This window comes from Neoarius graeffei, chromosome 10, assembly GCF_027579695.1.
Source record: "Neoarius graeffei isolate fNeoGra1 chromosome 10, fNeoGra1.pri, whole genome shotgun sequence".
NCBI classification, from domain to species: Eukaryota; Metazoa; Chordata; class Actinopteri; order Siluriformes; family Ariidae; genus Neoarius; species Neoarius graeffei.
In genome coordinates this window covers 91,663,012-91,689,808 of record NC_083578.1, presented here as the reverse complement: position 1 = coordinate 91,689,808, position 26,797 = coordinate 91,663,012, and the positions used below count along the sequence as shown (strand labels likewise).

Sequence of the window (26,797 nt, the reverse complement as noted above, 5' to 3'; positions counted from 1 at the left end):
TACCTGAAACCCATAGTGGGTGAAATTCCTCCAGTTGACTCCAATGCGACTCTTCTCCTACACCTTGGTGGAGATGTGGTGAGAGAACACAATACACCACATGCACAACATCTGGACTTTGGCTGGGTCATCTTTGGAGAAGTGTGTCTGGAAGGAGCCCACAAAATCTGACAGTGTTAGTGTCTACAGAACCAATGTGCTCAGCAATGGCTGTGCATCATTCTTAAGCCTTTACCCTAGCAATACCCAAGTGAAGCAGTAATTTGAGAGTACAGCTTTACGTAACAAATCTTCACAAGTGAGAGGAATAGCACAGCATGATAGCAAGCCAACTGTATCAGTGGATGATGGGAGTTTCTTGCAGACTATGCACCAAGAGGAAGATTTGAATAGTTGGGTAGTGCCTTTACCTTTCAGATCGCCTCCTTCTGAACAATCAAGAACTAGTAATGAAGTGCCTGATGTCCCCTTGTAAAACTTTACACTGAACATTTTGAGTGGGGGGGCGAACCACTTCCAGTAGACAAAGGAAGCCAGTGGATGGAATGGAAAGATTCAGTGGAGTTGGAGCAGCTTCATATCCAAAGACCCAATGTTCCACCTCTCTGATGTCCTCTCGGGGTTTTGTCATGAGTAAATCCAATGTGGCTTCCCATGCAGCTCACACCATTCACCGATTAGAGTTGCGTGCCACTGTCTTGGCTGTCGAGAGATGAAATAAGCACTGACGTACACAATATGAAGCTCTACACAGACAGCAGGATTGTGTTGGGTTACATCAGCAATACACACAAGAGATTCTACATGTATGCCATGATGTGTACTGTCTCAGGAAGTCAACTCACCCTGAACAGTGACGTTTCATTCGTATACAACACACTGACCAGCTGACCATGGAACTGTGCCAACAACTGTATTAAAATACACAAACTGGCTTTCAGGACCTTCATTCTTGTCCAGTGCTGAGATCAAAAATTCCCCTCCAATGGAGACTTTCGACCTTGTGGAGCTAGACGCCGAAACAGAAATCCAACCATAGGTGGCAACATTCTCCACAAACACAAGTGATAGTGAACCAGGCTCACATGGGTTCCAAGGATTCTCCAGCTGGAAATCACTGACATGTGTTCAAGACCGATTTCAGAAGTCATGCTGCTCTTCAGTAAAGAAGAAAAAACAGTGGTATGAAATATAACAGCAGTCGGGGAGTGTGCTGCCTTGTGAAGAAAGTGAAGGGAGGTTAAAGGTCTTTGACTCTTAATTTTGCAGTTGTAGTTTATTGTTACTTCCTGTCTGTAAACTGCACTTCCTCTAGTAACAGTAACTCTGCTTCATCACACTCAGTATTTTACTTTAACACACACTGTGGTTTATTACTGACTTGTATAAGTTGTATTCATTCTCCTGGTTGTGTTTGTGGTAGTATTTGTCTGTAGTGTTAATGTGAGTGTCTCTGTGGGGATTTCACACTGAGGCATTGTGCTGCGTAGGTGTGTGGGTGTGTTTGATTTGGGACACGCCCACTGAGTACTGAGTTTAACAGGTGAACTCCTGCATTCCTCACTACTGTTAGCTGACAACACAGAGGATCATTTTAAACTGGTCTGTACACTCTGGGAGTGTGTGTGTGTGTGTGTGTGTGTGTGTGTGTGTGTGTGTGTGTGTGTGTGTGTGTGTGTGTGTGTGTGTTTTGTCTTTTGTTTTTATTGTTATTATTAAAATAATATTATGGATATTGTATTAATTGCCATATCTTTACCAGTTTATATAGTATGTGAACATTGTATACAATGTAATTTATCATCTCATCTCATCTCATCTCATCTCATCTCATCTCATTATCTCTAGCCGCTTTATCCTGTTCTACAGGAATTTATTATTATTATTATTATTATTATTATTATTATTATTATTATTATTATTACATAGCATACGAGCACAATTTTTTATATTTGACCATTAATTATAGCATTTCTCTATAAACGTTGAATGTTTTGCTCTCTCTCTCTCTCTCTCTCTCTCTGTTTTTTTTTTTAGTTTCTGTACATCTCCACAGCAAGATGAATCCTTTCACTTTTCTCCTGATTTTGGGTAACTCAATGATCAGCTCATTTTGTTCAGCTTTACAGGAAAGTGAAACTAATTTGTCACTGCTCCAAGTCATAGGGTTTATCCTGAAATGAAAGCAAAAGGTGAAAAACAAAAGATGGGAAGAAGTGCATCCCACATGTTACCACAGTTTGTTTGAATTTGCATGTTAGCTGTAGTGCATAGGGGTTTTGTTAAAAATGAAAGCTACAAAGATTATCAAGTTATTTGTAAGGCGTGAAAAAAAATCCTCTAAACCAAGATGTTCCTGAAGTGCTGTGAGCTGCGGATGATGAAGTACAATGACAAGAAGAAGGGTGATTATTGCATTTTAAAAAATGGAAGAATCAAACCGGTTTAGCCACAAAACATAAATCATTGGACATGAGATCATTTCCTGATAAACCTGCACACATTGTACCTGAAACTATATATTTAAAGCAACTGGTGATCACACACAAATATTGACCAGTATTTTTTAAATGTAGAAACATTTAATTTCATGAAAACAATAGTAGCCTCAGGTACAATTTGTGTTATAATAAAATTAGCTGTAAGTTTCACTGAGTCTCTTTCAGAATGAGCCACAGACATTAACTGTCACTTTTGCTCCTTATTTTTTGCAGTAAAACCCAGCAGCCTTCGTTATGTTGTTAAGTTGTTATCTGAAAAGCGGACTCTAACATACTGTAATATGCTGCTTTCTTTACTGACAAACATTTATCTGCAACATTTAATTTTGTACTGGAAAAATAATGTTTGGAAATCTGAAATGTTTCTGATTCGATGTTTAAAATTTATTTTAAAAAATAAGGTGCTTAAGATGTTTGTACAGTACTCTATATCATAAATATGTGAAATGAGTGTGTGAACAGGGGATTCAGAGATAGATTTGAGTTTTATGCAAGAATTAATCACATTATGTCTCAGTGATGATGATGATGATGATGATGCATTATTCAGTAATAAAGATGGACTGAAGTGTCAGATTGGTGTTTGTTTACTGTTGTATTTATTTATTTTCATTTTTCACAGACTGTATTAGAGGGCCATGTTTGGAGAAAAACTCCTGTCATGACCAATATGGAGAAATGCAGACAGCTAAACTTCAAGGTAACTAAAAAGTTAAACTCTTTCACTTCAACTTTATGTGTTCAGTTTTTCTAAAAACGTGAATAATTCTTGTTTATAAGATAATTTCTTGGTCCCTCAGCTCAGAACGCTACAGTAAAGGGAATTTAATTACTGACTTAAAATGGCGGCCGTCAAAGCAGAATGACGTTTATATGACGTCACGTCCGTTGCGTTGCGTTGGTTGCGTAGCTCCAGTTTCCATCGGCGTTGTTTAAATTCATCATCTCTCCGAATATTTTCTTCAGTCCAACGAATTTATACCAGTTAGCAACAATGAGTAAAAATTAAAATAATAATAATAATAATAGATGACATCTAAAAAAAAATAAACAGAATCTCTGCTCACGCGTGCATTACACTTTTTCAATCCGGGCACCGTTACCATGACGACAAGAGCGCGCGGCAGCGAGCGAGTCCTGTCAGAGAGTTAGCATGTTAGCATGTTAGCAGAGTGTATCAAAAGCCAGGCCAACTTTACTGAAGTGAATTCACATAAAGGCGCAACATGAACAGTTTCCTAACGATGCGGAAAGTTTCCAGACAGTTTCTGATTAAAAACGGTATCATGGTGATTACTGTCGTATTTTATGAGAAGGATTTTGAGTCAGCTCATTCGTTTGGATAGAAATTTCATTCTGAATAAATGATTGTGATTAAAGGATATTAGACAGCTGTGTGAAGATATGAAGTTTATCTTCAAGTGGTGAATGCATATATCACGAGCGAGCATATTTTCAACACGAGAAGATAAACTTCATATCTTCACCCCACCGTGTAATGTTCTTTATATTATATGGACACATCAACACACACAAAAAATACACAAGTTAATCAAAATAATTTTAATTTTGAACCAATTCGCCATTTTAACAACGCGCATCTAGTAGCGGGAAAACACTGGGACTGACATCATCGGAGTGAAATATCAGAATTTATTATCCATACAGGACACTTTTTTGATGGAATAAAAACGTGTTCTATTCCCTTCTAGCGGGTTTCATTCTTTTGGTTTGATAGCATGCAATGTTGCTAGCATATCGCTTATCCTACATGTACTACGTCACTCTTCCCAATGGAGAATGAGCGTTGAATATGGTTTAGGATATTGCATGGATGATGGTTGTCAAGACAGCATGACGTCTCCACGCTGGAGATGTAAAACTTCCACACTAGCAAGCGACTGTGACAAATTGTAAACAAACATGGCCGCCAGGTTTGTGTCGTTAAATACAGAAGATTTTGAGAGAATTCTGAAAGAGAAAGATGCAACACCTGAAAGGAATGTGTATGTATTATGAGGAGAAGAAGAAGAAGAAGTAGGGGCGGCACGGTGGTGTAGTGGTTAGCGCTGTTGCCTCACAGCAAGAAGGTCCGGGTTTGAGCCCCGGGGCCGGCGAGGGCCTTTCTGTGCGGAGTTTGCATGTTCTCCCCGTGTCCGCGTGGGTTTCCTCCGGGTGCTCCGGTTTCCCCCACAGTCCAAAGACATGCAGGTTAGGTTAACTGGTGACTCTAAATTGAGCGTAGGTGTGAATGTGAGTGTGAATGGTTGTCTGTGTCTATGTGTCAGCCCTGTGATGACCTGGCGACTTGTCCAGGGTGTACCCCGCCTTTCGCCCGTAGTCAGCTGGGATAGGATCCAGCTCGCCTGCGACCCTGTAGAACAGGATAAAGTGGCTAGAGATAATGGATGGATGGATGGATAATAATAATAATAATATTGGCTGAAATTTTTTTGGTCTATTAGATATATTCCATTCAGCTGCTCGTCTTTAACTCGTTCAGTATCATGCTAGCTGGATGGAATATACTGTATCTGATAGACCACTCAACGCCAGCCAATATTATTTAAATATGTCACTCAGATCTGTGATGTATTTCATATGAAAAATGCAAGTTTTTCAACACGAGAAGATAAACTTCTTATCTTCAAGCCAACATGTGATTTTTTTTTTATGGCAACACATTCACTAACAAAAAGTCCCCAAATTTATCAAAACTATTAATCGATTTCCTCACAAGTGACAGATAGAGATTTTGGTTCTCCATGTCCCGGATGGAGCTCGGATGGAAAATGCAAATAGTGTATTTCCTAGTAAAACGCTCATGTCCATATAATATAAACAAATAAATGTCAATAAATGTTCATTTTGTTTTGTAGGTTGCATTGCTCAGAACTGTGAAAAAGCACTGATGCAGTGTACATTCCAGACTGTTCAAGACATTGTGACAGAAAGTGAGAAATTTCAGCATCTTAATTATATTATACCTGTGTGTGCGTGCGTGTGTGTGCGTGAATTAGTGAAGAAAATGTTGTATGCATGACCATGACATTTATTTCAATGCAAATGAATAAAAGTAAATGGTCTCTAGAAAACACGGACTGAAAATAATTAAAAAATACCGGACTCTTGGGCTGCGTAATGTTCTAAAAAAAAAAAAGTTGAACGGTAGAAACCTGTGGTACTGGAATAACCTTTCACAGGTAAAACTGCATAATTGTTTTTTGGTATTTAGAAATTCCAACATGTTGCATGCTGTTGTAACGAGGCTATGGTTCTAACCAATCAGAGTAAGTTAACATTATGCTTGTAATGTTAGCTGTGTAACACTATGAATACTACTATCCTACCAAGTTAATGGTGATATTAGAATGGTGAAGCTATCAAAGTTACTCATTATAGCCACCTTGTATTTATGAAAAAGTAAGGTAACTTTACTAGAAGAATATTAAAGATAAATATCATTGTGAAGGCTAGGGTTAGGGTTAGGTAAGGCTAAGGGTTTAGCATTTCTGACGATATGTGTATTTCTGTCTCCTTCATGTAGTTGTTGAAATATAGTTTGAATGTCGATTGTCAGACCAATGTATTTTTCAAACATAAATCGTAAACCCTTAAATGTAAGACAACAGTTATGGGAATCAGTTGAGAAATGTGTAACTTTTATTTTTATTATTTTTTTTAATCCTAAAAGACCCACAACTCTCCATTGACTAAATGCATTGGCTTACAGGTCAGTTTTGCCCAGAACAAGATGGTGGATGTGTTAACATTTTCCATCCTATAGGATTTAGCAGCAGTGCGGCATCTCAGTTTATATGTCTCTGTGCATGACACCCTGTATATGTTCCAGGTCAGACCTGTAGGTCAGGTGGAATTTTTTTAACCTAGGTTAGAATTTTTAACCCAGTTCATAATTTACTACTTGTATTAGGGAGCTGTACTATCTCGGGTTGGGTTTAGGGTTAGGATTTGGGAAAACTTTGTATTTTAAACTACTCGATGACATAATAAGACTGGACTCATTAATAAATTAAAAATCTACATAACACTCCTTGTGACTGGTGTAGTGGTTAAAGTGTTGACTTCAGAGTCTGAAAGTTCTAAGTTTGAATCCTGGTTAAGTATGAAAAAAAGTACGTAAAAGAAAATTCTAATTAGGTAGATAAGACAGCCAAGAGGAAATGCTGGGTAGGTGTAGATAGAGAGGAAGTGGATGAAAGATGTGATAGAAAATCCCTTTTAAGAATCTTAGATAATCCAAAATTTTACTGAGGTTGGAAATTATGAACTTGGTTAAAATTTTTAACCCAGGTCAAAAAAAATCTCCTAGGTTGAATTTTTTTTAAACTTACCTGTAACATATATACATGAGTGGACGTAACGAGAAGAATTCAAAAGTGAAGCCAAAATGTGTCTGAGGGCCCTCTAGTGACTGACTGTAGTACAGTTTCTGACCCCGCCCCTTCCTATGTTAGTCTGTGGGACCCAGAGCAAACTTGTTTTAAGTTACATCTCCAAAGATTATTTTCCAGAACAGTGTTCTGTCTTTTTTCCTCCTAGGCCGCTGTCAGAACGCGCTATCGTTCAACCCCGTTCCGAGAATCGGGGCACTACATTTCAAACACATCATGACATTACTTATACCCACAAGAATCGTATATAAAAAGTTCTCCACTTGAAATCCTGCAGTTAATCAAAGAAATTATATTAAGAAGCGAACTTTCTTCAAGCACGTAAGGTTCCCGATTCAGTCGTTATGAGGCTACCAGTAACGGCTCGGCCAATCAGAGCAAGCCTAATGGGTAAGTAGGTCAATCATTGCGCAGCACGTTCACTGTCAGAACACGCTATCGTTCAATCCCGTTCCGAGAATCGGGGCACTACATTTCAAACACATCATGACATTACTTATACCCACAAAACCTGCTATAGAGAATATACTCGCTTTCTCAGTAAAAAAGAAAAGGCTGATGGAAAAGAAGGGTATGTAAATGATGTCTATGTAAATCAATTAAGTTATCTGTTAGGGCTACTGAAAGATTCCAATCCAATATTCAAAAGATAGAAATGATGAGATTATTAAGATAATACAGGTAGGCACATATACCAGTATTTCTATTTCTAAAAAGAATATTGTTACTCAGGATGTGCCTGGTGCCTTTCTTTCTGACCAAAACCCATTCCCCCTCCCAAAGAAATAATTCACACTCCTTCACTTGGACTTACAAATTCATGCAGTTGACTTGAGTAGTTCAGTGTGTGGTCAATAATTTCATACATAGAAAAATTTATGAAGAACTGCATTTTGTATTGATTTTGTTTGCTTATTTTACAGAACAGTTCAGCAGTATCAAAAAAGTTATACTGACTTCTGCAAAACAGTTATTGAAAGAAAAGTCATTGCTGGCCAGGAGATAATGAGAATGTCTAATGACAGTGATTTTGACATTTGAACACATACATATTCCAGCGGCTAGTTTACATGTAGATTGTTTTGTTTAAGATATTGTTATTCTCTCTTGTTTTCATTGTAAATTGTTATACTGTGCATATTTAAAATCTAATACCCATTCCACCTCTCTTAATTTCAACATTTTTAAAAGCAATTTGGTCATTGTGCATACGAACTTAATACATTAAATTAACAAGTAGACGATATTGTGTTTCTATGATAGGCCTATAATGATAGCAAACCATCTTTTTAAAGAAATTCTTAATTTGTAATTTTTGCATCCAGCCAGAGAAGTATATTATTTTGTTAAATATTGTGTGTCAGGCCTACTATATACTGGTATTTGTTAGGGTTTTGCTGGGATTCGAACCTGGTTCGTTGGTGTGATAATCCAGCAAACCCCCACTAGGCCACCAGGGGGATGACTCAAATGCAGAGGCGTGAGGCGGAAGTAGAAAAAGAATCAAAAGGTTTATTTAAACTATATACACTATATACAGGGCAAAACAAAAGACAAAAAAAACCAAAGAGTATAATCCAAAAGAAAAGCAAAGTGCAAAAATTCAAAAGCTAAGAAGATCAAAAAACACAGTACAAAGGAAACTGGAGATAAACATAACAGCACAAAGACTCCGTGACAAGAGGACTGAACTCAGGGGTATAAATAGACAAACTAATTAAGGACACAGGTGAAGATAATTAGGCAATTAACACAAACACAAAACACAGGAACAGTGGCGGCCTCTAGAGGCCAAAATAAACACGACATGAAAAGGAAATAACAGCGGCCTCTAGAGGCCAAAACAGTCCTAGTCCTAACAGGACCCCCCCCTCTAGGAGCGTCTCCTGACGTTCCCAGGGCGATCCGGATGGGCCGAATGGAAGTCCCGACATAGTTCTTTATCAAGGACATCCCGAGCAGGAACCCAGCAGCGCTCCTCAGGACCATAGCCCTCCCAGTCCACCAGATATTGCAACCCGCCGCGGACCCGGCGGGAGTCAAGCAGGCGATTCACAGTGAACACAGTCTGCCCCTGGAAGATGCGGGGGGGTGGGGGGTTCCTAGGGGCAGGGGCATACGTAGACGTCAGTACGGGCCGTAACAGGGAAACATGGAAAGTGGGGTTGATCCTCAGAGTCCGGGGCAACTGGAGCCGGTAGGAGACAGGGTTCACCCTGCGCACCACCTTGAAGGGGCCAATGTAGCGAGGAGCAAGCTTGCGGTTCTCCACCCGCAGTGGAAGGTCCTTAGTGGACAGCCAAACACGCTGCCCAGGGCGGAAAGCGTGTGCAGGTCTTCTATGGCGGTTGGCCTGAGTCTGGTTGGTTCTGGAGGTCTGTATGAGGGTCTTCCTGACCTTGCTCCAGGTCTTGCGACACCGTCTCACATATTGGTTGACCGAGGGCACCCCCGCGTCCTCCTCCTGGTCCGGGAACAGAGGTGGCTGGAACCCGAATTGGCACTGGAATGGCGACAGCTTGGTGGCCGATGACTGCAGGGTGTTGTGGGCGTACTCCGCCCATGGCAGCCAGGTGCTCCACGATGTCGGGTTATCCATAGCCAGGCCTCGCAGGGTGGTTTCCAGGTCCTGGTTGAGCCTCTCCGTCTGACCATTGGACTGTGGGTGAAACCCAGAGGAGAGGCTGGCAGTGGCTCCGATGACCTTGCAGAACCCGTGCCACACTCGGGAGGAGAACTGGGGCCCTCGGTCTGAGACGATGTCCTGTGGAAGACCAAAGACTCGGAAGACATGATTAAACAAAAGTTTCGCAGTTTCAAGAGCAGAGGGGAGTTTGCACAGTGGTATGAAGCGGCAGGCCTTGGAGAATCTGTCAACTAAGACCAAAATGACCGTGTTACCTTGTGACTCAGGGAGACCCGTGATAAAGTCGACTGCCACGTGGGACCAGGGACGCCGGGGAATGGTCAGAGGATGCAGGAGACCCTGGGGACGCTGTCGTGGGTTCTTGGTTCTGGTGCAAACCTCACAGGACAGGACAAATGACCTTACTTCCTTCTCCATGTTAGGCCACCAGAAGCGTCTTTTCAGGAAGTCCAGGGTCCTCCGAGCTCCCGGGTGGGCGGTGAGAGGGGAAGAGTGACCCCACTGGAGAACCTTGGCCCGGGCTTGATGTGGGACGTACAAGAGGCCTGGTGGCCCCGTCCCAGGACCGGGGTCCTGGCGTTGGGCTCGTCGGACAGCCTCCTCAATACCCCAGCGGACAGGGGCCACAATCCGGGATACAGGGATAATAGGCCCGACTTCATTCTCCCTGTTAGTGGCAGAGAACAGTCTGGACAGTGCGTCAGGTTTGGTGTTCTTGGAGCCGGGGCGGTATGAGAGGGTGAAGTCAAACCGACTGAAAAACAGGGCCCACCTAGCCTGTCGAGGGTTCAGTCTCTTGGCTTGCTGGAGGTACTCCAGGTTCTTGTGGTCAGTCCAAACCAGGAATGGATGTTGTGCTCCCTCCAGCCAGTGCCTCCACTCCTCAAGGGCCAGTTTGACCGCTAGCAGTTCTCGATCCCCCACATCGTACCGGGACTCAGCAGGACTCAGGCGGTGGGAGAAGTAAGCGCAGGGGTGCAGCTTTCCTTCCGAACGTTGAGAGAGCACCGCGCCGACACCACTGTCCGAGGCGTCCACCTCCACGATGAATGGTTGGGAGGTGTCCGGGAGAACCAGAATGGGTGCCGTGCAGAAGCGGTCCTTGAGGTCTTTGAACGCCTTTTCTGCCTGAGGAGACCAGCCATAAGATCCACCTGTCCCTTTGGTGAGGTCTGACATGGGTGCTGCCACAGAACTGAAGTTCCTGATGAACTTGCGGTAGAAGTTAGCGAATCCTAAGAACCGCTGAACCTCCTTAACGGACTTGGGAGTAGGCCAATCCCGGACGGCCAGGGTCTTGGCAGGGTCCATTTGGAGTTGGCCTGTCCGTACAATAAATCCCAGAAAGGAGACCTCGGGAACATGAAATTCGCATTTCTGGGCCTTGGCGAACAGATTGTTCTGTAGCAGCCTCTGGAGAACCTGGCGGACATGGTGGCGGTGCTCCTGCACGGTCTTGGAAAAGATAAGGATGTCGTCGAGGTAGACAAAAACGTATAGGTTAATCATGTCCCTTAAGACGTCGTTGATTAGGGACTGAAAAACAGCTGGTGCGTTGGTGAGTCCGAAGGGCATCACCTGGTATTCGTAGTGCCCAGACGGGGTGTTAAAGGCAGTCTTCCACTCGTCTCCCTGTCGGATACGGATGAGGTGGTATGCGTTCCGTAGGTCCAACTTGGTGAAGACGGTGGCGCCTTGGAGCAGGTCGAAAGCTGTGGACATCAGCGGAAGGGGATATCGGTTGCGCACAGTGATCTTATTCAGGCCCCTGTAATCAATACATGGTCGGAGCCCCCCATCCTTCTTGCCGACAAAGAAGAAGCCGGCTCCAGCAGGTGAAGTGGAGGGTCGAATAAACCCAGAGACCAGGGCATCTTTGAGGTATTCCTCCATGGCCTTGCGTTCTGGCTGAGAGAGTGAAAACAGTCTGCCACGAGGAGGGGTAGTCCCAGGGAGCAAGTCGATGGCACAGTCGTAGGCCCGGTGCGGAGGAAGAACGGCGGCCCTGCTCTTGCTGAATACCTCCTTGAGATCCCAGTACTCTGTGGGAACTTGAGATAACTCGGTGAGATCAGGGGGCTCGGCAGGAGACACAGGAGAGCTAGAGAGCAGACAAGAGGCATGGCATGCAGGGCCCCATTCCACAACCTGGCTTGTTACCCAGTCTATGCAAGGGTTGTGGCGAGTAAGCCAAGGAAGGCCTAGAATAACTGGGAACTCAGGTGAAGGAATCAGGTGCAGGGATATTTCTTCCTTGTGACCTTGAGACTGGAGGAAAACTGGAGAAGTAACTTGGGTGACTCTTCCATCACCTAACGCTTGGCCATCGAGGGCAGACACAGACAGTGGGACTTCAAGAGGTGCAGTCGGAATATTGATGCTTTGGGCGAAGTGAATATCCATAAAGTTCCCAGCCGCCCCTGAGTCTATCAAAGCTTGACAAGAGTGGACAGACTCACCCCAGGAGATGGAGACCGGGATGTAGATTCCTTGACCAGGGAGTCCGGGAGAGAGGGTAGGCCCCGTCACAACCCTCCCTCGGCTGGACGGGGCGGTCCTTTTCCCAAGAGTTCGGGACATGATGCTCGGAAGTGACCAGGCTTGCCACAGTAGATGCAGCACTTGTCCCTCCTTCTGCGCTCCCTCTCAGATGCGGAGAGGCGAGTACGACCCACTTGCATGGGTTCTGGACAGTCACTGAAGGAGGTAGACGGTCTCCAGGTAGAGGTAGGGAGGCTGGGGGGGCTCAAGGCTTGGTGGCGTTCTCTCATCCTGTTGTCCAGACGAATAGCATGTGAGATGAGGGTTTCGAGGTCACTTGGGCATCCAATAGAGGCCAGACCGTCCTTGATGGGGTCAGACAGACCATGGTGGAAGGCTGACACCAGGGCAGTCTCGTTCCATCCACTTACTGCTGCGAGTGTTCGGAACGAGATGGCGTAATCTGCGACGCTTCCTCCTTGCCGGATGGACATGAGCTTTCGGGCTGCGTCGGTACTGATGTCTGCCTGATCGAAGACCCGAAGCATCTCTTCAGAAAACAGCTGGAAATCAAAGCACTCAGGTCCCTGTCTTTGCCAGATAGCAGTAGCCCAGGCTCGCGCCTTACCAGCTAATAAGGTGATCACAAAGGCAATCTTGCGGCGATCCGTAGTGTAGGTGGTAGGCTGAAGCTCAAAGGTGAGTTGACACTGGGTAAGGAACTCTCGGCACTCACTGTGCTTGCCGTCATACCTCTGTGGTGCAGGAAGGCTGGGTTCGCGAGGTGAAGAAGGCAGCATTGCAGGAGGCACTGGAGCAGGAGTGGGAGCTGGATCAGGAGCAGGAACTGGATCAGGAGCAGGAGATGCAGGCAGAGATGTCAGCTGTGCCAGGGTTTTCCCAATTTGCTGAAGCAGTTCCTCGTGGCGAGCGAGGGCCTCACGTTGGCTGGTGAGCGTACGTCCATGAGCGTCCATGGTCGCTCCGAAGCGTGTCAAAGCTGCCATAATTCCCTGAAGGTTGGCCGGGTAGACAGTTGAAGCAGCCTCTGCTGAGTCGGTCATGACGGAGTCTTTCTGTTAGGGTTTTGCTGGGATTCGAACCTGGTTCGTTGGTGTGATAATCCAGCAAACCCCCACTAGGCCACCAGGGGGATGACTCAAATGCAGAGGCGTGAGGCGGAAGTAGAAAAAGAATCAAAAGGTTTATTTAAACTATATACACTATATACAGGGCAAAACAAAAGACAAAAAAAACCAAAGAGTATAATCCAAAAGAAAAGCAAAGTGCAAAAATTCAAAAGCTAAGAAGATCAAAAAACACAGTACAAAGGAAACTGGAGATAAACATAACAGCACAAAGACTCCGTGACAAGAGGACTGAACTCAGGGGTATAAATAGACAAACTAATTAAGGACACAGGTGAAGATAATTAGGCAATTAACACAAACACAAAACACAGGAACAGTGGCGGCCTCTAGAGGCCAAAATAAACACGACATGAAAAGGAAATAACAGCGGCCTCTAGAGGCCAAAACAGTCCTAGTCCTAACAGGTATTGCTAATATTGTACTAGTCGAACTTTGGTTCTTGAGGCAAAATTAATTTGATAAAATCATTAAATTTTTTGTTTCATATTTGAAATCTTATGGCAAACTTTTTTTTCATAGTTCTTTTTTTAGAATCTGATTTTAAAGTGTTTCTGTAAGAAATCTTATAGTCTAGACCATCAGTTCTACTGAAATGTGGAATGAGATTTAATTTCAGTTCACAAGTTATAACTACAATTAACCTTTATTCAATGAATACTTAATTTCAAATGCTAGTTATCTTTCTGAATTAACGGATTGACATTGGTTTCAAGAGATATTCAAAAAATTTGGCCTGGAAAAAATGAGTTGCATAGAGAGTGAAGTTTATCCTGCTCAATCTTGATGAAGTGCTGTATTACACTTTGTGTATCTTTTATTTGGTTAAAGATAATTGACTTGTATTCACAGGATGTATACATGGTGGGATTGGTAATGGCCACAGAAAAAATCAATGCTGTATGTTTTATATTAAAAAAGATATGCACCATCAAAAAGAGATATAGACCCCAAATTGTCAATTTTTTTCGCTAGATCGACAACTTGGGGGATCATTTTCTCAAATACTGCAGGTTTTTTCATGGAGAACTTTTTAAATATGATTCTTCATTCACTTGAGTCTCAGAAAAACCAAAAGTTAGGTAGTGCCCGAATTCTTGGAACGAAACTCCATTTCTAGGCTGATTTTCAGCTTTTGACTGCGGCCTATCCAAATTCAGTCAACCCTGATATCTCCCTCAATATTTTTCCTGACTATATATTATTTGACAGTAAATAAAAGGGCATGGTTGAAGAGGTTTACTGTTTGGGACACAACAGTTGTGTCTCATGAGCGTGCACGTACTTTCCAACACACACCTGAAGCTCTGTAGCAAAGGCATGTCATGTTCTGTTGTAAACTGTTCCAACAGACCCTCAGTGGGGAATTCTCTAAAGGTTAGAGAAGCAGCCTTGGGCCCAAAGGGTCACTGGTTTGAGTCCCTGGACTGGCAGGAAAATCCATGGCTGAAGTGTCCTTGAGCAAGGCACCTAACCCCCAACTGCTCCCCAGGCTGGGATAAGAGTATCTGCTAAATACCTGTAATGTCTCATCGTATTGATTTTATAGCTAACAAACTGACATGAGTGAACGATGTGATGGCAGAAGCCAAGGCTGCTAACACGAGCTACGTCTGATAACAGTTTATTATTGACTGTATGACCTTAGCTAACACTCAGTGTAGCTTGTTAAGGTTAGCCAGTCACAGTGCTGACAGAACAAGAGGATGATATAAAAGCACTTCTCCATTCAGAAGTGAACATCATGGAGAACAGAGATGATTCCCTCAAAACGCAGGTTGTGTTGAGACTCTCGCTCCAATTTTCACAGAGTAAGAATTCCATTTTAACATAAAAAAAGGCCTCAAAACTGCACAGTGGGAGTGAATTGGACCCTGTTGTCCACCCATATATATATATATATATATATATATATATATATATATATATATATATATATATATATGAGTGATTCCACGCTTATGGGTACTGAAATGGGGACATGAACTTATTCACCTAAAACCATTTCTTTTTTTACCATCAGGTCACAAAACATGTAATCTTTAATGAATGATATGTTAAAAGGTAACTTTAATTTTCTGAGATGTAATAAAAACATATTTATATGCCAAAGTCAAGCCTATGAGTTCCAAAATGATGTCTGTTACATTACTTCTGTTACGATTGTCCATCTCGCGTCTGTTACAAATTAATTACAATCTAGCTCTATACCATGTTAATCTTATTGAAAGAATGTGTATGTTTATTCTACTACACATGTTTATTAATTATATTTGCTAAAACATCACCTTCCTATGTTTCAAAAAGTAATTCTACATTGTTAAAATTGAGAATATATATGTCCACAACACTTCTGTTACGTTCTGACTTTGGCATATAAATATGTTTTTATTACATCTCAGAAAATTAAAGTTATCTTTTAACATATCATTCATTAAAGATTACATGTTTTGTGACCTGATGGTAAAAAAAGAAATGGTTTTAGGTGAATTTTTAAAAATAAGTTCATGTCCCCATTTCAGTACCCATAAGCGTGGAATCACTCATATATATATATATACTGTCATTGGTGACACCTAATCTAAATCATTTGATGTCAGAAAAAATGGAAAGACGCATCAAGCTAGCGTTTATATGGCTGCATGAACATAAAAAGCTTAGAATTATCTTTAACTTCCAACAACAGCAGAAGCACACGAAGCCAGTGTCTAATTTTTTCTAACTGCACATCCAAGTGTCCTGATTATTTCCCAATCTTTAATCATCATACACAAATAATTTTTTTTAAAATCTGCTTAAAAACTTAAAGCTTAATATTATTTCTTGTCACTCATAAAACTTCTTGGATAAAAGCATCTGCTGCGTGATTAGATCTAATAATCATCATGCATTTTCATCTTCTCCAGTGAAGAAAGAGGATCCATCAGTGTCCACTGAAGCTCTGCTGGATCAGGCTGGTCTGTACCTCAGCTGTGTTCAAAATTAACTGAAAAAAATTGGCACTTTCATTTGTGTAATAATAATAATAATAATAATAATAATAATAAGTGTACTTGCCTTTATAACAGTGACTGCTGTGTTGAATGATATAAAATCATTCCTGAATTGTTTCAAAGAGATCGGCAAGAACCCCATCGATGCCGCAAGTAAAGTATTTAATACTTATTTTTTAACTTCCTGTTTACTCAGTGTAAAGTTTTACTGCCTGGTGTAGAGCTAACCTGCGTTTGTGAAATGTGTTGTGTAAATAATAAACACTGATGATGTGTGATGATGAGTTTCCGATAACAGAACGTCCCCAAGTGTTTTATATTTATTTCTCTTACGCTACATCAACTTCCAAATATTTTGATTTATTAATGAATGACATCATAAATTTATCTGTGTGTAGTTACAGTTAATATTGTAGATGAAGTTATTTCCTGTTCTCACTGACGTTATAGCAGCGATAAACACTCATTCCCTCTCTGGCGTCTCGTTATCCTCGCTCTTGAAGCTTGTCATGTTCTTGAGAAACTGCAGAAGTTACGATGTGGGAAAATGTACAGTTATAGCTTCACCTCTGATTGCTTCAAAGCGCTGACACTGGAGACTCCTTCCATAAATGTTATTTTAAGAAAACATCCTCATATAAATGATTACACCGGTATCTGTTGATGTAGAGCATCTGCTGTACTCATAGCTGTTACTATAGAAACAATAACGTATTAGAGTGAGTGCATTAATATAAACCTGTGCTACTGTCAGAGCTGCTGTTATTTAACAATTATTCTCTGAAGATAAAGTGAATTTGGGTGAATAATAACAGAGTCGAAGTCGAGGTTGAGGTTATTATTCCTCAATATTCACTGAGCCTGAGGCAGATAACTGTTTCAGTATGATTATTTTTTTTTTAAATAATTTATTTCAAACTTCAAAATCTTCTTATAAATGTAATAACTTTGCGGCCCAGACTTATGTCACTGATCTACGCCGAGTCACATAAAATCCATCTATCCATTATCTCTAGCCGCTTTATCCTGTTCTACAGGGTCGCAGGCGAGCTGGATCCTATCCCAGCTGACTACGGGTGAAAGGCGGGGTTCACCCTGGACAAGTCGCCAGGTCATCACAGGGCTGACACATAGACACAGACAACCATTCACACTCACACCTACGCTCAATTTAGAGTCACCAGTTAACCTAACCTGCATGTCTTTGGACTGTGGGGGAAACCGGAGCACCCGGAGGAAACCCACGCGGACACGGGGAGAACATGCAAACTCCGCACAGAAAGGCCCTCGCCGGCCCCGGGGCTCGAACCCAGGACCTTCTTGCTGTGAGGCGACAGCGCTAACCACTACACCACTGTGCCGCCCCACAGAAAATCTTTTGTTTTGAATTTGATAAAATGAATCCCAGTCCCACCTTCCCTTTGAATAGTTTTAGACCAAACTTTGGAGCATCTTTAGTGCTTTTAGGAACAGCATTTTCTTTCATCATCTGTAATTCTTCCTCACGTACAGTGATGAAGCGATTGGAGCCATGTTCCCGAGTCATTTGAGGTGATTATCGAGAAATAATCAGAATTTCTCGACTAATCGGCACGCTCAATTTCCTATAATCACCTGCATATTTATACTAAAGAGAATTAATCAACACCTTCAAATCTGACCAATCAGAGTCCAGAACTCAGCAGCTCTGCAGTGTAATAATAATAATACTAATAATAATTATTATTATTGTTGTTGTTGCTGTTGTTGTTATAACTTTAACATATGCAATAGGTAATATGACAGTTTTATATAAAATTATATATAATTCTACAATAAAATGTGATTTGTGTTTGTTTCATTCCAGTGTGTTTCCTGGAATCATTTCTGCGGTTTCTGGGTGACACACCGCAGCAGGACAACAACAAAAAGCCACCATTTATGTCCAATAATCGAGGTTTTTTTTCTTGTTTGTTTGTTATTTTGACTATGTCAATATATGAGGCATGTCAAGACAAAATGAGTCCAATTAGTCAAAAAGCCCGCTGTTTTATTGGATATTCTAAATCTTCAGTTAATGATCTTTAAAATAAGGGCTGGTTTGTGAAATGTGGTGCAGGTAATCCAGAGAAACGAGTGAAAATGTTGATGATCCGTTTATCAGAGAATCCAGTTTGGAGAAAATCAGCTGTAAACTTTGTGATGTGGAAACTGAAATTAATGCGTCGCTCACATTTATTTCGCCAACAGAGTCACATTTCTACGTTGTTGTCCAGTAGAATATTTTGCTGATGGACACATTTTTGATTATGGAATGTGTTTACAGCAAAATTACAAAAACATTATTTTGGACCTTTTTTTTGACTCAGTCTCGTTTCACATCGCTCCGTCTCAGAGTGAAGAGATCTCTTTTGAGACACTGGACTCATCTCGTGGTGACACGCCCTGTATTCATTACACCTGCAGTCATTTACAGAGCTCATGAGTTTACGAAATTTAAAAAGAGCTGTTTCTTTAAGATTAAAATGGTGATTTGTTTTGATTTTAAATTCTGTTTAATATTAAGATTCCTTTTTCTGCTGGATCAGAGCGTCCATAAAGAGAGTGATGAACTGCATCAATCAGGACAACCTGCACATGTTAAGTGCTCTGGGTAAGTATTTACACAAATTTAACATTTCAAGATACAATGAGCTTTTAAAGCGAGCCGGCCTTTCGATTGGTGAAATTTGGTTCCGTCTGAAATGTGGTGATTGTGATATCTGTTTATTTCTGTAATATCTCACAAAATATCAGGCCGTTCTGTGGCTGGGAAGTTATTTAATTTGAGGGGATTAAAGCAAATAATGTGCATGAAATCGCTCGCTTGGCGCAGTCAAGCAGACAGAGGAAGTCCGTGTGCGCATGCGCAGGTTTACCTTCTTCTTCTTCTTTTGGGTTTTATGGCAGCTGGCATCCACAGTGTTGCATTACTGCCATCTACAGGTTTCCCTTTGAGCGTGCACTGACAGTTCCATCATTCTGTCGCTAAACGAACAGCTGATCACACCGAGGTGCTCGCTGAGCGCCCATATTTATTAGTTTGGTCCTGCGTTTCCTTTCCTTCGTATAGAACATAATGTCTTTTCTTCTCGCTTTCTTTCCGTTACTGTAGTCGCTCTTTCATGTTTCATTCGCACACTCACGTCCTCCATTTTTCTCTCCTGTTTCAAATTTGTATCCCACAATGCCTTGCGTGAACGGGGAAAGCCCACCACGGGATGCATGACATAGTATCTTGAATTGGGTCATGGGGAAGCAGGAAAAAACAGCGGAGAATTTCAGGCCATGTGGCCTTAAGTTCATTAATTCATCTCATTCTCATCTCATTATCTGTAGCCGCTTTATCCTGTTCTACAGGGTCGCAGGCAAGCTGGATCCTATCCCAGCTGACTACGGGTGAAAGGCGGGGTTCACCCTGGACAAGTCGCCAGGTCATCACAGGGCTGACACATAGACACAGACAACCATTCACACTCACATTCACACCTACGCTCAATTTAGAGTCACCAGTTAACCTAACCTGCATGTCTTTGGACTGTGGGGGAAACCGGAGCACCCGGAGGAAACCCACATGGACACGGGGAGAACATGCAAACTCCACACAGAAAGGCCCTCGCCGGCCACGGGGCTCGAACCCAGGACCTTCTTGCTGTGAGGCGACAGCGCTAACCACTACACCACCGTGCTGCCCAAGTTCAGTAATTGTTCTATTTAAAAAAACATAATAAAATTGTAAGTCTGTGATTTGAATTCAGTAGCTTTCGGTCACTAAACAAAAATAATCGGGTGTCGGGGAAAATTCTTTTTATGATCTACACTTGAAAAATCTGAAAGGCAGTCTACTTTTAACTTTTCACAATATAATGAGTTTTTAAGAATTAAATAATAATAATAATAATAATATGCTACGTAGTGTGAATGTGGGGCGGCACGGTGGTGTAGTGGTTAGCGCTGTCGCCTCACAGCAAGAAGGTCCGGGTTCGAGCCCCGTGGCCGGCGAGGGCCTTTCTGTGTGGAGTTTGCATGTTCTCCCCGTGTCCGCGTGGGTTTCCTCCGGGTGCTCCGGTTTCCCCCACAGTCCAAAGACATGCAGGTTAGGTTAACTGGTGACTCTAAATTGAGCGTAGGTGTGAATGTGAGTGTGAATGGTTGTCTGTGTCTATGTGTCAGCCCTGTGATGACCTGGCGACTTGTCCAGGGTGAACCCCGCCTTTCACCCGTAGTCAGCTGGGATAGGATCCAGCTCGCCTGCGACCCTGTAGAACAGGATAAAGCGGCTAGAGGAGATGAGATGAGTGTGAATGTATTTTAAATTTTTCTTAATCAAGTCGAGTCAGATTATTTGCATAGTGCTTTTAAAAAGACTGTCGCAAAGCTGCTTCACAGAAAATTAACAACTTTAAACATACGAGCTAATTTTATCCCTAATATATTTATTTATTTAATGAAATTTTTTTCGGAGCTGATTTTTGTCTTCTGGTGTCTCTTTTGTCTCTTAACAGAACATTTTGGAAGAAGTAAAGGTAAAAGCTTAACATTTTTGAGCTTGAGATTGAAATTTTTCTTGTATGAAATTAAAATCAATCTGTAATTTCTGTTCACATAGCGTTTGATTCATTTTGGATTTTTTCAGTAAACATTCTCTCTCTCTCTCTCTCTCTCTCTCTCTCTCAGAGTATTCTGAATGTATTATGAAGATGTTTCCTTACTGGAGCAAAAACTGCCTTCCAGCGTCATTTCGGCTGTTTGGTAAATCATCTCTTGCTAACATGTCAGTTATATAAAGAAGGTTTGGTTTGTTGGTTTATTATTTGTGCTGCTGAAGGTTCGAGCCGCACCACGCTGACCTTCTGAAGGTGGGATGATTCTGAAGGACCTTGCAATCATTTTTTAAATAAATGTTAATTGTTATAAACATTTGAGTTTTGAACTTGTAGTAGATCGAACATGCATTACCATTTATTATCTTCTAAAACATCTACATCTGGGTCAACATGTAAACCAAACTTTATTTTATTTTCCTTTGGTCCCTGCTGTCTGTGATGTGTTTGACCCCAGCATGATGATGGGATTGTTAATAAAATACCACAAACTGCTCTTATCTCAGTTCCACTTAAAGTGATGACAGTACGATGACAGTGTGGGGATTTTATGATGCACGATTCTGATTGGTTCGTCCTGTTTCTCTCTGTAGCAGATTGTAGACACTAAATTGCGATTAAACACACCAAAGGATGTGACCAACAATTTTGTTTACACAATATATTGTCAAAAGTATGTGCACCCTTGTCCATCACACCCATACCGTATATCGCTCTTCCCCAAAACTGGAAGCACACAATTGTATTGAACGGGGTGGTGGGGGCGGGGCTTCCAGGTGGAGTGTAGGATTATTTTATACCTCAAAATTGCTGTTTAGGGCTTCACAAGGTGTAAATAATTCTGTTTCTGTGGCCACGGTTATCTCTGTGCCAGGCTCTGTGTTACAAGGATCAGTAGATCAGACTGTGGAATGTTCATTTGTTAGCCAGTTTAGAAAGTTAGTATGCTCTCATTTCAATATTTTATGGGTGTGACACACAAAACTGCATTAACCTGCACAAATATTTTTATAAGGTCATGGAGAAATGAGGTTTTCTGACACTAGGCTCCATTAAGCTGAGGTTAGGAACAGTTTGAGTTTAAGTGTTTCGAAGATCTTGTTTGTAACCATCTTGTGTTTCTTCACCACCAATTGTTATCACTGTAAAAGCACTTAGTGCCATTGTGTAGTTAAAACCTTAAGATGTTTCATGGTGAGAAATATGAGCAGGTCTGTTTTATTTTAAAGACAGTGGAAGTTCTGTTTTAGCCAATGAGAAGCCTGTATGGGGCAGCCAATCAGAAGTCTGTGTTCAAACAAAGAAAAGTCCCTTTACAATGATTTTAATAGGAGCCACTATTTTGTCTTTTGGGCGGTTCTAGGGTGGGTCCTTTGCAGGGGGACAGTTTAAAAATTATTGGTGGAAGTTCAGACTTCAGTGTGTGTCCTGGATATTGCTCAGCGCTCAAATTGTTTTATACAATAAAAGTGCTTCAAGGTGACTTCTTTCGCATATTTTTGGCTACTTTTGAGGTTCAGATTTCTATGACAGGAGTCAGATAATATCACAGAGTTTAAAACACCTGTGCAGGTAATTCCACATTCACGTATCAACTGGATCTTCTCCTGTTTGATTGGAGAGAAAAAGATCGTTCTGTTGGAGTGGTTTTGAGTGATAACTCATATTAGCGTACTCCCATATTCAATTACAAAGCTCCTGTGGATAAGGTGTAAAAGTTGGCAAGTGATTTGACTTTTGGAACGGATTCGTTTTCTCTCGTATCTCTTCACAGGAAACATCGCGAAGAGTCAGTTCACTGGCAGCCAGACAGGTAAATACACTTACACCTGGATTTAAAACACAAAACACACCATGTGCTTAATATCGGATTGTTTTCTTCAGGATTTGCTGACTGTATTACCAGTTGGAACCGAGTGACAAAAGAATGCAGGGACAAGACCTTGGATCTTCAAAGTAAAGTTCATCATGGTCGATTAATATTTGTTTAAGTTATTCATTTTAACCAAAACTGGGCATCATCAATGTCTGTACTGTTTGTTTTGTTGTGTGTAAAGGTTCCATGACGACCATCCCAGTGCAGATTAAAGGTAAAACTCAGTTCTGAAGGATCTCACAGTGCTTTAAGAGCTTACTGGAGTTTGTTTGAGTTCCTCTGAGATTTAACAAAATGAAACATTCACCAAGATGCAGTTTAATATTTCTGAATAAAAACAATACTAGTAATTCTTCTTCTTCTTAGCAGTAGTAGTAGCATGCAGAAAATGCTAATTTTCTACTTAATTACTAGTTATTAATTACTAGGTACTAACTATTTGTTTAAACTCTCTCCTAGATTTATACATCTGCACCATTAATGAGATGATTTTAGCAACTACAACGTGTTAAATACAACGAGGAAGTGATCTTCATGAAAACCAATCAGAGAGCAGATAATTATATCTTGTATGATTTGCTTTTAAAAGTCTTTACTGATCATCTGGAGCATTGGGATTAATTTACTGGGTCATTTTAAACTTTTAATCCTGAACAGTTTAATATTTTCCACATGATTGTTCCTGTTGATTTTGCTTTTCATTGTTTCCTTTATTTTCTGTAATTTTGTAAACGAGGACTCTGTTTCCTCACATTTAAATAAATTAAATTAAATCACTGCCTGTGAGGTTTATGTTCTGAAGTCCTCATGCACCTAGTGGTCAGAAATGGGAACTGCACTGGTAGAGGGGCAGGACTCATGCTGCCCCACCCTCAGCCTGTGAACAGAGTGTTAATGAGGGAGGTGGAGCAGCAGACAGGACACTTAATGAAATTAACACTTCATCTCACACAGCAGTGATGGGAAACACTCCTCCTGAACCAAACACTCCTCCTGAAACAAACACTCCTCCTGAAACAAACACTCCTCCAAACAGTCCTCCTGAAACAAAGACTAATCCTGAACCAAACACACTGTAAAAAAAAAGTTACGCCAACTTAAAAATTCAAGGCAACTTACTGCACAGGATTTTTGAGTTTATGTGACAACCAAGATTTTTAAGTTTTGAAGAAAGTTGTGCAAACTTATACTTTTGGTCTCAGATAACTTCGCCTTCATATTCACACAAACTTAATTTTTTCAGTTTTACATGATAAGAATTCAACTTTAAGGCCACTAATCTTTCATCCAAGTGCACCGTTGTATGCCATTTGTAGCATTTTAATTGGCTGGTACTGAATTGTTTGCACATTTCGTTTGTCAAATTAGCTTCAGGCTGAAAATGTGTGACTTAACAAAAAAGCACCGCCACTACAGTTTTATAGCAGTTTTGCTCCCATCATGTTAAAATAAACATGCTATTTGAACTGGATTATTATTTGTTTTATTGTGGGATAAAAAGAAAATTGAACTCAAATTTTGAAGTTTTTACTTGGATGAAAGATTAGTGGCCTTAAAGTTGAATTCTTATCATGTAAAACTGAAAAAATTAAGTTTGTGTGAATATGAAGGCTAAGTTATCTGAGACCAAAAGTATAAGTTGGCACAACTTTCTTCAAAACTTAAAAATCTTAGTTGTCACATAAACTCAAAAATCCTGTGCAGTAAGTTGCCTTGAATTTTTAAGTTGGCGTAACTTTTTTTTTAACAGTGCACTCCTCCTGAACTAGGGTGGCACGGTGGTGTAGTGGTTAGCGCTGTCGCCTCACAGCAAGAAGGTCCGGGTTCGAGCCCCGTGGCCGGCGAGGGCCTTTCTGTGTGGAGTTTGCATGTTCTCCCCGTGTCCGCGTGGGTTTCCTCCGGGTGCTCCGGTTTCCCCCACAGTCCAAAGACATGCAGGTTAGGTTAACTGGTGACTCTAAATTGAGCGTAGGTGTGAGTGTGAATGGTTGTCTGTGTCTATGTGTCAGCCCTGTGATGACCTGGCGACTTGTCCAGGGTGAACCCCGCCTTTCACCCGTAGTCAGCTGGGATAGGCTCCAGCTCGCCTGCGACCCTGTAGAACAGGATAAAGCGGCTACAGATAATGAGATGAGATGAGACTCCTCCTGCAACAAACACTCCTCCAAACACTCCTCCTGCAACAAACACTCCTCCTACAACAAACACTCCTCCAAACACTCCTCCTGCAACAAACACTCCTCCTGCAACAAACACTCCTCCAAACACTGTTCCTGAACCAAACACTCATCCTGCAACAAACACTCCAAACACTCCTCCTGAACCAAACACTCCTCCAAACACTCCTCCTGAAACAAACACTCCAAACACTCCTCCTGAACCAAACACTCCTCCAAACACTCCTCCTGAAACAAACACTCCTCCAAACACTGCTCCTGAAACAAACACTCCTCCTGCAACAAACACTGCAAACACTCCTCCTGAACCAAACACTCCTCCAAACACTCCTCCTAAAACAAACACTCCTCCTGAAACAAACACTCCAAACACTCCTCCTGCAACAAACACTGCAAACACTCCTCCAAACACTCCTCCTGAAACAAACACTCCTCCAAACACTGCTCCTGAAACAAACACTCCTCCTGCAACAAACACTCCTCCTGAAACAAACACTCCTCCTGAAACAAACACTCCTCCAAACACCGCTCCTGCAACAAACACTCCTCCTGCAACAAACACTCCTCCTGAAACAAACACTCCTCCAAACACTCCTCCTGAAACAAACACTCCTCCAAACACTCCTCCTGAAACAAACACTCCTCTAAAGACTTGTCCAATTTGTCCAACTTTGTCCAGCAGCATTGTGCTGCTGTCGAGGGATCGGCTGATTAGAGAACTGCATCAGACAGCAGGTGGATGTGGGGATGTTCCTAATGAGTGCATATAGACCTTATATTTCTCTGCACAGGACTCACACAGCGTATCTACAAATATCTACTGTAGTGTCGGCGTGATGCTGAACAGCAGTGAGCTGCACAAATCTGCAGTTTATACCATGTACAGTTCATACATTTTACTGTCTGTTTTATATATTTTATACGTTTATTATTATTATTATGATTATTATTATTATTATTATTTCTACGGAAGTAAATTCTATTTTATATCACAGACAGTCATAAAAGGTGTTTCACTGCATGTTGGAGTGTGTGTGTGTGTGTGTGTGTGTGTGTGTGTGTGTGTGTGTGTGAGAGAGAGAGAGACGAACAGGATTTGATTTGATTTGATTCTCACCTGAGATCCCAGGCTGTGGTTATTGACTGAAGGAATGAGGGTCTCGTGTACAGGTGGTGTAAATCAGGTTCCTCTGCAGGCTTTCTGAGATATTAATCTTCCTGACAGTGGGAGGAATTCATCAAAATTGAGGAGGAAATACTGTTTGGTGGAAATCCCTTTCACAGAGCTTTTTTTTTTTTTGGGTCTCTGAACTTTATTCAAAAAGCAAACAGAATCATGTGATTTATTTTTCTGAGCACTCGTAACTGACGACAGAGGAAACAGGATTAAACTACAGCAAACAATAAATCTCATAAAACTCATATAATAAAATAAACCAAGAAAACGTTCCTTAGTTTGAATTTACAGCTCAATATAAAATAGAACTAAAGCTAATTTACAAATTATATATATATTAAAGCAGCTGTTTGTGTTTTTCCCCTTTCAGTAATCAGTTCCTTATTTGTTCTCTCCTCCATGACACGAGATGATGCTTTACCTTCATGTGCGAATTATTGCAAGTTTTATCATCAATATAATTTTAAAAGGAAATTTTAACTCCAGCACAGTTTAGATTAAATCTCTGATCTCCAGCTACACATGATGTGATTTTCAGTAACTGTGTGAGTATTATAACCAGATCACTGAGAAAATCGATAAAACTACAGAAAACAGAATCCTGCTGCTGTAACAAAATAAACCTTTAAACACAATTTACATAACGTATTACTTATTCAACTGACAAAAAATAACTTGGAAATTACCATATATTATTATTATTATTATGATTATTATTATTATCTGTAATCTTTACCTTGGTAAACTGTACAGCTGAATT

General features: G+C 41.3%; 1 protein-coding gene across 3 annotated transcripts; it reads left to right on the top strand.

The window, feature by feature from the left end:
* Positions 1 to 1,076: 1,076 nt before the first annotated feature.
* LOC132892660 (uncharacterized) lies at positions 1,077 to 23,331 on the top strand. 3 transcript variants are annotated; one of them, XM_060930969.1, is made up of 14 exons: positions 1,077 to 1,182; positions 2,038 to 2,091; positions 3,124 to 3,201; positions 5,381 to 5,455; positions 16,099 to 16,149; positions 16,261 to 16,338; positions 18,032 to 18,121; positions 18,731 to 18,817; positions 20,709 to 20,729; positions 20,881 to 20,955; positions 22,582 to 22,620; positions 22,692 to 22,763; positions 22,865 to 22,897; positions 23,143 to 23,331. In XM_060930969.1, the coding sequence occupies exons 2-14, from the start codon at positions 2,061 to 2,063 to the stop codon at positions 23,193 to 23,195; spliced, it is 783 nt and encodes a 260-aa protein (XP_060786952.1). In that variant the 5' UTR covers positions 1,077 to 1,182; positions 2,038 to 2,060; the 3' UTR covers positions 23,196 to 23,331. The 3 variants fall into 3 exon arrangements, with proteins under 3 accessions (XP_060786952.1, XP_060786953.1, XP_060786951.1); XM_060930970.1 differs by lacking the exon at positions 1,077 to 1,182 and adding an exon at positions 1,187 to 1,246; XM_060930968.1 differs by lacking the exon at positions 1,077 to 1,182 and adding an exon at positions 1,267 to 1,602.
* The last annotated feature ends 3,466 nt before the right edge of the window (positions 23,332 to 26,797 follow it).

Bases quoted from the DNA above. Each gene is read 5' to 3' on its own strand.
- LOC132892660 (XM_060930969.1), top strand. From the start codon at position 2,061: ATGAATCCTTTCACTTTTCTCCTGATTTTGG. The intron at 16,339-18,031 runs GTAAAGTATTTA...GTTTCATTCCAG, and splicing joins GAACCCCATCGATGCCGCAA to TGTGTTTCCTGGAATCATTT. The intron at 20,956-22,581 runs GTAAATCATCTC...ATCTCTTCACAG, and splicing joins AGCGTCATTTCGGCTGTTTG to GAAACATCGCGAAGAGTCAG.